Raw genomic sequence first — 11555 nt, forward strand, 5'->3', positions numbered from 1 at the left:
TGGTCGCTAAACACTTATTTTTTTTGGTTATGAACACAGTAATATAATTGTTTATATATACTCAGCTGTGCTAGAGTTACACAATACAACAACACAACACATATATCTACATGCTCATTGAACAACATAGTTAGTGGCTGTACTGTACTGTACTATCAACATACATACTCACACGCCCTTGACAAAATTGCTCTTTCATCACAACCATATAAAGGTGCTGATCGACCTTAATACTACCATGCAGTTTGCTTAAAATCCTGCAAATCAAAATACACATCGTTGCTTAACAATATGAGATTGTTTTAGATATCAGTTTGAGTGGAAGAACGGATGAGGGTGGAGTTTGATTACTGGTTTTTGAATTGATTTTCCTCGACAAGGTTAAAACCACTCAGCCATGCATTTCGGGTAAAGGTCACTCTCTGTAGCAATAGAGGCAAGGCCACGAAGCTCTTTCTGAACTTTCCGTCTCTCGTAAAAGACTGAGCAAGCGAGGGAATTGCATTTCACTCCGCACTGCACAACCCAGTCTCCCCCACCACAGTGTCGGCATATCTGCAAAATAAAATAATGTAAAGAAAAATCAAGGGATGGACCAAGAAAGTTGGAACTGAATGCATCTACAGAGATTCTGTAATCAGTTCATATAAATATTAGAGATGTTGGAGTACTTACCGTGGCTAGGTGTTGCATCTCTCTCTCCAATTTTGAAGTCTTCCAAATCATGGTTGCTGCAGTAGCACTTTTATTTTTGAGACACCGGTTGCATAGCTGAGCAGATTCCTGAACCACTTCCCCACACAAGATGCAATGTTTCGAGAGATAAAAATAATCAATTCTAGCTTTGTGCGAGTTTCTAGAGTTTAAGGGACGTTGACCAAGGGATATTCTGGTGGCACGGGGCATCTCCAAAAACCACTGGTTTAAGTCTGCACCCACAAGTCCAAATACCCTTTGTAAAGCTGGTATAATTTGTTTGTTGATGTAGTATAAGTCATTCAATCGGTAGGGTGTATCGATGTCCAAAAGAACCAGTGGGTCCACCACCATATCAACAAGTCGAGCTCCTGGCTCCCCATGGATCACAACATAAGGCACTCGTTCAGCATACCGTGGCTCTGTCCTAGGGTCTGCTCTCATTGATTTGGTTGCCACAATAGCTGCTGGAGGAAGGAGTGAAGAGTCTCTTGTGCTATAAGTCCCCAACCGAACTTCTTTTGCAAAGACAAAATCTTGGAGAGACACTCTCCCTGATAGTATCCGCTTCCACTGTCTATACAAGTATGACTTAACCTGCACAACGAATAGAGAAAAGCAGATATAGGCCACTGCAGTTTCAGCTGATAATATGAAAGAGCGTNGGTGTTGCATCTCTCTCTCCAATTTTGAAGTCTTCCAAATCATGGTTGCTGCAGTAGCACTTTTATTTTTGAGACACCGGTTGCATAGCTGAGCAGATTCCTGAACCACTTCCCCACACAAGATGCAATGTTTCGAGAGATAAAAATAATCAATTCTAGCTTTGTGCGAGTTTCTAGAGTTTAAGGGACGTTGACCAAGGGATATTCTGGTGGCACGGGGCATCTCCAAAAACCACTGGTTTAAGTCTGCACCCACAAGTCCAAATACCCTTTGTAAAGCTGGTATAATTTGTTTGTTGATGTAGTATAAGTCATTCAATCGGTAGGGTGTATCGATGTCCAAAAGAACCAGTGGGTCCACCACCATATCAACAAGTCGAGCTCCTGGCTCCCCATGGATCACAACATAAGGCACTCGTTCAGCATACCGTGGCTCTGTCCTAGGGTCTGCTCTCATTGATTTGGTTGCCACAATAGCTGCTGGAGGAAGGAGTGAAGAGTCTCTTGTGCTATAAGTCCCCAACCGAACTTCTTTTGCAAAGACAAAATCTTGGAGAGACACTCTCCCTGATAGTATCCGCTTCCACTGTCTATACAAGTATGACTTAACCTGCACAACGAATAGAGAAAAGCAGATATAGGCCACTGCAGTTTCAGCTGATAATATGAAAGAGCGTAAGAAATACAATTTGTACCTTAGAGATGTTCTTCTTTTCAAAAAAGAGTCTCAACGATTGCTCCATAGTTTTTGCAACAGCTTCACAAGTGTCTCTTCGAACAGTTTCAATACCTTTTGCATCAAATATAGGCTCATTCTGATCGGGACTTTCATAACTGTACCCAACATAGCGCTTCTTCGTAAGAAGGAAACAAGGATGATAGACTTTCTCCATCTTTAAAGTGACTGGGTGTGGGTTAATTTCAGATATTGCCGATGCAATCTCTTGTCCGACTAAAAAAGCTTCTTTTACAGTCCGTCCCTTGAGGAGGACAAACATACTACACAAGTAATTAAAATGCATGAGGCCACATGGAATAAGCAAATAAAGAAACTGCGATACATACTTCCCAAGGCTGCTACAACGACCATAATAAACATTCAGAAGTATATACAAGTATATATTAACTTATGCAAGTATGAAACCCTAGTTCTACTTTATTTTGGAGGAAGTTAAAATAGTGCCACGAAAGATGGTGGTAAACTTTAATTGGGTTTCAAATCTTGCATTCACTTTATCCAGATGAGTAGATATGGAAATTACCTATCAGTGTCACCATACACAACTCTAGCGTTCCATTTATCATTGGCATTAACGAATGATATANCAAGTCCAAATACCCTTTGTAAAGCTGGTATAATTTGTTTGTTGATGTAGTATAAGTCATTCAATCGGTAGGGTGTATCGATGTCCAAAAGAACCAGTGGGTCCACCACCATATCAACAAGTCGAGCTCCTGGCTCCCCATGGATCACAACATAAGGCACTCGTTCAGCATACCGTGGCTCTGTCCTNTTTAAAGCAAGCTGCCTCGCATTAAATATCTGAAAGAAGACACTGTATAGTATCAAAATTGTAAATTTCATGCTGGAACCAAAAACTTGGGCCACTCTCTCATCAGACAATCATCTCTAGTCAAAAGGATTAGGAATGGACCCTGATCAAGATAACCATACCCGGTGAAGAACTGCTTCTGAAGGAGTCAACTTTTTCATTGCTTTCTTCACCATTATTCTTGTAGATAAAATTTCCTCTAGCAGCCTTGGTAAAATACCACTACGTACCTATATGTAAGAAGAAAAGGTGACTACTATGCTTAAGCTAATCAAGAAAAGGTTCCATCGACACAGAAATCAATGAAGCTTTTGGGAAATAAGATAATTTGTTTGTCTTGAATATGAGTCTCAAGAAAAGCAATGCACATTACCTCTGGTGGCACGTACATCACACTGTTTGGGGTCTGCATGATCTGATTTAAATCCTGAAGAACATCAAGGTCTAGAGAGTATGAGCTGACCCCAAGGGTGTTCATCTTCAAATGTGCAAGTTTTCCGAGACATGTAGAAAAGCACAAATTATATGCTATAATCATTGAAGGGTAAAGAGATTGAAAATCCAACACAATAACAGGATCATCGTAGAATGCAGACTCTGGTTCCATCACAAGAGGTACACATTCCATAGCTGGCTGAGAAGCAACCTACATGATCACATGGTTTACTTAGGAGAATGTAATGAGCAAGGAAGGGGGTAAAAAGATTTTGAAATATTACTGCAAGGCATTTGTTATAGAATGGAAGCTAGGAGAAACAATCTATGGCGATAAACAAAACGAGGGTTCACCAGCCCATCGTTTAAGGTCCGACGACTGGTTGATAATCCAAGAAACATGAAATGTAAATCACTTGGAAGTAGCAGATAAAACAAACCTGTTGATTGCCTGGAGATATAGCAAGATAATTTTGTGTATGTGCTAATCTTAAAAGCATGGATTCCACTCTGTATTGGGAACCTCGGGAGAGAACTGAGAAAAAATCTATGCCAAAAACACGTGCAAGTTCCGACGTACGATTTATCTGCAAACGATGATTTAGTAGAATAAACAACTTGCACATAATTCACTATGTACATCAAGTTGAAAATGTTGCATACCATGTCAAGTTGGCTCAGAATCTCAAGGTTCAAATTTGCTCGGCGAATCACATATTCTATGCATCGATATCTTGCACCGGCAGGACCACTTAAAAACCATTCTGTCAATACTTTATAGGGTATTGATGGAATCTTTTGCCTCAAAACAGCCTCTGACACAGCTTCAATCGTGTACATGTTGAGTTTAACTTCCCCGCGAATCAATCGCCATGCATTGAGAACAATTCGACCTCCAACATGAACACCACTAGCATGTGTGCGGCCCCACTCATCCTCAATTACCACTTCTTCTACTTGAGCATGATCAGCTACCAACGGATCTGGCAGTAAATTATTATCAAGCTTTCTCTTATCTGAATCATTGGTCGTGGTCGGGGATGGCGTCCTAGATATATTATTGAGAAATCTTATACCAAGCTGTGCAGCCCTTTCAGCCAAAAAACCAATGGATCCGCCCTGTATATCCCATCCCAGAAGAATATCTGGATCCCATTTACATAAGGTCTTAATGAAATAACTGAATAGTTGCCCCTCTTCAACGAAAACAGACAACTTGCATCCAGATAGGCCATCAACATTCCTGTAGTGAGATAATAATAATAAAGATTGAAAAGCATATTGGAGTAAGAAAACGATTGAAGTTCAAGGTAGCATTAAAGATATAATAATAGCACGAATACATCAGCTGCAATATTTTCAAGAATCCAAATAAATGAATCTGGTATATTACCTCTGATCAATGCAATCTGGACTAAATAAAAGCACAAATACTTCAGTTGCAAAATTATCGTCATTCTGCACGACGAGAGCTATGACATTGACAGAATCAAATCGTGGATCAGGTCGCAAGTCCCCTCTAGACTCTGCATGAACCTACAAGTTCAGAGATATTAACATGTATCAGTCAACCTTTTCCCAGAAAACATCATCTTTACTACAGAGGGCCTTTTGGTAACAGCATTAACAAAAAAAAAAATGACTAACATATATTATACTAAGATAAGCTTTAGAGGCTAAAACTCTTTAACGTGCTGATTTTGTCTTTCTAAGTCCAAGTATCCTCAACCATTGAAAAATGATTACTCAAGTAATTGCAACATCAACCCAGTGAAAACAAAACATTGATTAGCTCACTGTGAGGCTCGAGGAATGAAAACTGTAGCATGAGACTTTCAGTTTTTTTTTATCTTCGCAATGAGTTGTATTACATGAAATGAGGATTCCACAGTATATAAACCATTCAAACTCTCCATGCTTAAATCTATGCGTGCAAAGGCCATTAGGGGACTCGTTTACAGATTGATTAGCTTCATAAAGAAGAGGGTTAAGTTAAAGCACCTCTATACTCAGCACTGTAAGCTGTTGCCCTGCCCCCATGCTCGCAGGATCTCGGAATCCAATTTGACTTAAGGGAGTGGGCCCTGATTTCCCATCAGGACCTGAAATCTGAGACATCTCTTGGGAAACACTAGTCTGAAAGTTAAGACTATTTCCTTTGTGTTTCAGATCTATATCAGACTCTGTATAAGCATTTGATTCTGAATTCTTATTATGCTGCTGCATGTGCTCAGACACAGACATCACATTAGATGCAGAAGCATGATCAGTGAAACTCGCTCCATGATCAATATGCTCATCTCTTAATGGTTGATTTTTTGAATCAATTTTAGAGTCTCCTGGACCTGCAAATTTTCAAAAAAGTTTAGAACAGAAGTTATCATTTTCACTTCTTTTACAAGCATCTAACACTTTCTCGAAAATCCTTATCAGTAATAGTACCATTTTCGCAAGGAAAAACGCTTTAAGAAATGTATATCGAACCTCTTAGGAGATGTAAATTGGATTAAATTAGGCATTGCAGTGCCTTCCTACACAATACCTTTGTCATTCGATATCCATTGTAAAACAGAATCCACAGGAGGCGGCGACAAGGCAGGGGTCAGTAGGTAAAGGTTGGAACCGTCATTGAGATGATGCAAGGGAATACCAAGGGAAGCTCCGTGGAACAAGTGTTTCTTTTCATCCTTGTTGAATTCGATGTCCTTCAGGGGAAAAAATGGGATCTCCTTGGAATTCCGCTCTTCCAAGAGAACAAAAAAAACAACAGGATGTCAGAAGTATCTCATGTCGGAAACTTATAAAAGATAAATAACGGAAAGCACAGCCAGAGAGAAGTTCTGCAAGAACTTGAGCTGACCTAACTTCAATTTTATAAATGTATATTTCAACAGCATTTGTATTAATTGTAAAAGTAGCAGAAACTAGAACCAGAAAAAATATGAGTAAAGGTACCATATCCGCCATGCTGTTTTTCTCTAGCATAATGAAACTGAGCGGGAATTTCATTAGAATGTGCAGAATCCTGCAGTCCAGCACTTAGGCAATCGAGAGAAGGAGGCTTCTTGCTTAAGGTTAGGCATATTAATCTTCCTGTCTCATCAATTCCATTGGCAGTTGACTCGTGATCCACCTCAGGGTTTTGGACATCATCTATTTCAATCTCAACAAGTTTATTGCTAGACACCAATGTTCCTGATTCCATAGTTTGCGGATCCTGACCAAGTGGAACAGTGGTAGATGAAAAATTCCTTGAAATTTCATCACTGCTTCGACCTGCTGTCTCTTTAGCCGAACATCTATCAACAGAATGAAGTTCAGATGACTGAGTGGATATATTACACTCGCAATTTCCAACATCCATAGGAGATAAAGTTGGAGGAGCATCGCCATAATCAAATTCACTTAATTCTGCAGAAAGAGCAGGACCTTGTTTTTTTGCCTCAGCTCTCGAGGTGCACTCCTTTTTTTTCCCGGATCGGGAATCTCTGGTCTGTGGTAGAACCTTCCTACACTTCATATGTTGTGAAACAGGCGAGTCTCCATGGCATAACCGTTTTTTTCTCATCAAGTCCCGCAGAGAACATCCAGCCAAAACGTTTCTGTCGATCGTGTTACAAACATCTGCTTGATGTTCTTTGAGTGGAACATTATAGTCTGTCATCTCATTCATGGGGTCTGAACTAATCTTTGTTAAACCAATACTAACACTAGCATTTGTACTGTCAAAGTCCTTCTGAAGATTTTTGGTCAGTGTAAAAGGTAAAGGTCCCCATACTGAGTTGCTAGGCTTGTTGCTCTTAGAGAAGCTCCTGTTCTTATTCNATGAGTAAAGGTACCATATCCGCCATGCTGTTTTTCTCTAGCATAATGAAACTGAGCGGGAATTTCATTAGAATGTGCAGAATCCTGCAGTCCAGCACTTAGGCAATCGAGAGAAGGAGGCTTCTTGCTTAAGGTTAGGCATATTAATCTTCCTGTCTCATCAATTCCATTGGCAGTTGACTCGTGATCCACCTCAGGGTTTTGGACATCATCTATTTCAATCTCAACAAGTTTATTGCTAGACACCAATGTTCCTGATTCCATAGTTTGCGGATCCTGACCAAGTGGAACAGTGGTAGATGAAAAATTCCTTGAAATTTCATCACTGCTTCGACCTGCTGTCTCTTTAGCCGAACATCTGTCAACAGAATGAAGTTCAGATGACTGAGTGGATATATTACACTCGCAATTTCCAACATCCATAGGAGATAAAGTTGGAGGAGCATCGCCATAATCAAATTCACTTAATTCTGCAGAAAGAGCAGGACCTTGTTTTTTTGCCTCAGCTCTCGAGGTGCACTCCTTTTTTTTCCCGGATCGGGAATCTCTGGTCTGTGGTATAACCTTCCTACACTTCATATGTTGTGAAACAGGCGAGTCTCCATGGCATAACCGTTTTTTTCTCATCAAGTCCCGCAGAGAACATCCAGCCAAAACGTTTCTGTCGATCGTGTTACAAACATCTGCTTGATGTTCTTTGAGTGGAACATTATAGTCTGTCATCTCATTCATGGGGTCTGAACTAATCTTTGTTAAACCAATACTAACACTAGCATTTGTACTGTCAAAGTCCTTCTGAAGATTTTTGGTCAGTGTAAAAGGTAAAGGTCCCCATACTGAGTTGCTAGGCTTGTTGCTCTTAGAGAAGCTCCTGTTCTTATTCTTATCACTCTTTCTGTATCTTTGGAATGAATTTTCGCTTTCTCCATTTGAAGTGGAGATATCTGGAACATCACTAGCGACTACTGTTTCAAGAGATTGTTTGTCTGATGAAGATATAAGATTATGGCTATCAGGATTACTAGGTAAATCTCTTTTTGTTGAACTCCCAAAGTCTGGTAGATCCTCCTGAGAATCAAGAATGTCTTGACATTCCTTTTGGGATTGGCTCACATAATCTGTACTCGCCATTTCAAGAACCTTGTTCATGGACGCTAAAGGCAAAAGAGGACTAAGGATAGTTTCCCGGAGGATTTCATCATCAGAGTTTATGTCCTCTGCAGCCTGGGATGAGGCAAACCACTTAAAGAGACCCAAGGCTTCAGCATCTTGTGTTTCAGCAGGTGTCCCTCTGTCCGTGGGTGTTGTGATATATTCATCATTTCCCATTGATGCTTCTCCACTCTTATCACCAAGAGGAGAAAGCTGTTCTGATGCAGGATAAATACTGCGTGTACCAACCATATGATTCAAAACCTGCAGATCAGTAATGTCAGGTTTGGCATGCATATCTGGACCGGCTGAAGATACCGCAATAGGATTCATGTCAGATGGAGGCAATTCAACTTCGTTATGCATTTCTTTAAGTTTAGTCTTAAACCCAGCATAATCTGACATAGTCTTCAACACATCAGCTGCAGAAGGTTTGCCCGGATCAGGAGGTATAGGTGCATCATGCATGCCAGTCCTTTCATACTCCTCCTGACACAACAGTGACGAGGTCAGGCAATGTGATACCAACTAAATAATTTCAAAGTAGAGTCAAGAAAGTTAGAATAAACCTCCCAAATTGCCACAAGCGACTGAACCATGTTCGTATCAGACTGGGCTTGTGAAAGGGAGTTGTACATTTTAAACTGTTGATTGAGAATATCTACAAGAGAAAAAGCTAGTTCAAAGGTCCGTTCATAAATGTAACAAAAATAATTATATTTCGTTTCAGGAAAATTACCACTAATAGTAGCATCTCCCTCAAGTTCACAGAGACTCTGACGTCTGTAATGGTGCCTATGCTGGCTCTGACTCAACGGTGTATCAGATTCTTCGGAGATATTCCACATCCATTGACCTGGGATTGTTGACAAGCTCCAAACAGGAAAACTGACGCTTGCAGCAGCACTTGAATTTGCCTGCTATAATGTTTCACTATTGTAAAATAAAGGAAGATAGAAACTACCAAACAATCTATTTCCAAACTAAGTATTTGAAGATCCACCTTTGTAATAGCCACTTTGTCAATCTTTCCCGCACAATCATCCAAATCAAATCTCCTTGGAACGAAATGGTGAGGCACTGGGTTACGGAACTTCATCTTTGATATATGCACATGACCCATTCCATATAAATTATAATCAACCTACAGAAGAAAATTACAGAAACTTCAGTAGTGGAAGGCAGACAAAATGTCGTGGAATGACTGACAGAACATGGGAAGGGGAACATTAACCACTAGTTCACGCTCTCGAAAGTACCTAGTGTATTATCAATCTGGAAGTTATGTTCATATCTGAAATTGCTAAATTTGGCAGAATACCTAGTCAGTAAACTATATATTTTGAATACGTAACAACGAAAAATTACCAGAAACTGGAGAATAAAGGGAATATGAGATTCGTAAGGCTGCAAACTTTTACCAAGAACAGCACCTGACTAGAGACAGAGAGAGAGAGAGAGAAAAAACGTTCATTAAAAAAGAAAGATGAAATGGGTTATCAGTATACTATCTTCACCAATCTCTATGCATCATACATAAAGTAAAGAATAATGGTGAAGTGGAATCATCAAGATATCGTACCAGAAGAAGACTGGCAGCACGGGCCACATCGGGTGGATGGTAGCTATAATACTGTTAAGGTGAAGAACTAACAAACTGTTCAAAAAAAGGGTACTTGTACTAAAAGTAAATATACAGGATACAGATAAATCTTCAGAAATGCTTCCTCTGTTGAATGGTACCCATAGAACTTCTTTGCTCTAACAATCTCACAATCATGGACATGTTGCCTTTTTGAAGCAGCGTTTCCCTTAAGCTACAAGTTCATATCAAGTAGGAAATATTGATTGAGACACATCTAGGGGAACAACAAAACTCAGACAGATACACAAAAACAGCTTATAGGAATGTAAACTACACACCTTTAAAGCTTTCTCCAACTCAAGGGATACATCAAGTGTACTTCCATCAACTAAAACAAAACAAAACAAAAGACATGAAAAATGTCACTGGTGCTCGAAAATTTAACTGCGCTACAGTTCTCAGTAGAGTGTTATGCTTCATACCTCCTTTATGCTGCTCAAGTGGAATCTCTGAGCATGGAATATAGAGATATGATAAAGCCTACAAGATAAACAAGGTTTCCAATCTGAGCACCTGGCAAACAATCTTTTTTTTTTTTCTCAACAACAGATTAAGAAATTAAGAAGCTTACACGATGAATGTGCAAGCAAGTCTTCTGACCAGCAGGTGTAGAGCCATATATCCTTATCACAGGGACTTCATTTACCTCACCACCTTCAAAAAAACCCCAGCAACAAATAAAAAAACTTTCCCTTTTTTTTATCTAGGAGAAGACTACCAAACGAAATTGGAGGCACAATCTCTTCACTTCCACATTCATAAAAGGTTGAAGCTTTTAGAAGATATGAAGGGAGAGATTTTGCCTTACCTTGAAAGCTACTGTAGCAAATATCAAAACCGGGGATCGGAGAAGCCATGTAATAATCAATCGAAACAATCCGTAAGCTGAAAACGTTAGAATCGGACTGAGACTCATCCATGGCTGCTGCTTCGCCGAGAACTTTGACGGAACCGCGAGTTCTGATTTGGCTGGACAGAACCCGAAACCGAAAAATCAAACCGATTTAAACCGACCATTCAGTTCTAAAATCTTTGAACCAAACGGTTTTAGTTCGGTTCATTTTGTTTTACATTTATAATTAAAGTACTAATAATTAAGATCAAGAAGTGTTAAATACCTTCTGTGAAATCGCTCTCTCTTTCGTCTAGTTTTCTTCTAGTCTACCTCGCCGCGAGGCCGCCTGATTTACCCCGGCTGCTACTTAACCGGTCTCCGTCAAAAGTTGCCGGTTGTAAAATGTGAAAAAAAAAAAAAAAACAGAAAGAAGCAACCAACGTTTAATTTCGTGGGCCTAATAATTTAGTGGGCCAATCTAAACTTTTACTTATCCATTATGCTTTATTGAAAATTTGTAAAATTTACTCCACGTAGAAAAGTTAAAACTTTTTTTTTGTCAAAGAACCAAAAGCCATAAGTAAAATTATCAATCAAAATTACGTGATCGTTATATTTCCTAATAGGCCAAGAAAAAAAAACTAATAAATCATTTTACATGAAAATTAGCATTTGAATGTCTAGAGGTGAAATCCAAGTTTGAAAACTAAAAAAATTGTAAGATTAAACAAACAAACAAAAAAAAGCTC

At 39.4% G+C, this 11555-nt stretch overlaps 1 protein-coding gene across 1 annotated transcript; it reads right to left on the bottom strand.

The window, feature by feature from the left end:
* LOC104704708 (DNA polymerase zeta catalytic subunit-like) lies at positions 45–11177 on the bottom strand. The gene is made up of 24 exons (XM_010420747.2): positions 11090–11177; positions 10780–10940; positions 10543–10625; positions 10394–10451; positions 10250–10299; positions 10031–10143; positions 9909–9951; positions 9695–9763; positions 9330–9470; positions 9066–9243; positions 8896–8987; positions 7189–8815; positions 5892–6092; positions 5351–5694; positions 4743–4885; positions 4013–4592; positions 3790–3936; positions 3288–3560; positions 3037–3144; positions 2624–2904; positions 2057–2360; positions 676–1293; positions 352–555; positions 45–257 (listed from the first exon to the last, which is right to left on the bottom strand). Exons 2-23 carry the CDS (start codon positions 10889–10891, stop codon positions 382–384), a joined length of 5739 nt encoding a protein of 1912 aa, XP_010419049.1. The 5' UTR covers positions 10892–10940; positions 11090–11177; the 3' UTR covers positions 45–257; positions 352–381.

This window comes from Camelina sativa, chromosome 7, assembly GCF_000633955.1.
Source record: "Camelina sativa cultivar DH55 chromosome 7, Cs, whole genome shotgun sequence".
Classification (NCBI taxonomy): domain Eukaryota; kingdom Viridiplantae; phylum Streptophyta; class Magnoliopsida; order Brassicales; family Brassicaceae; genus Camelina; species Camelina sativa.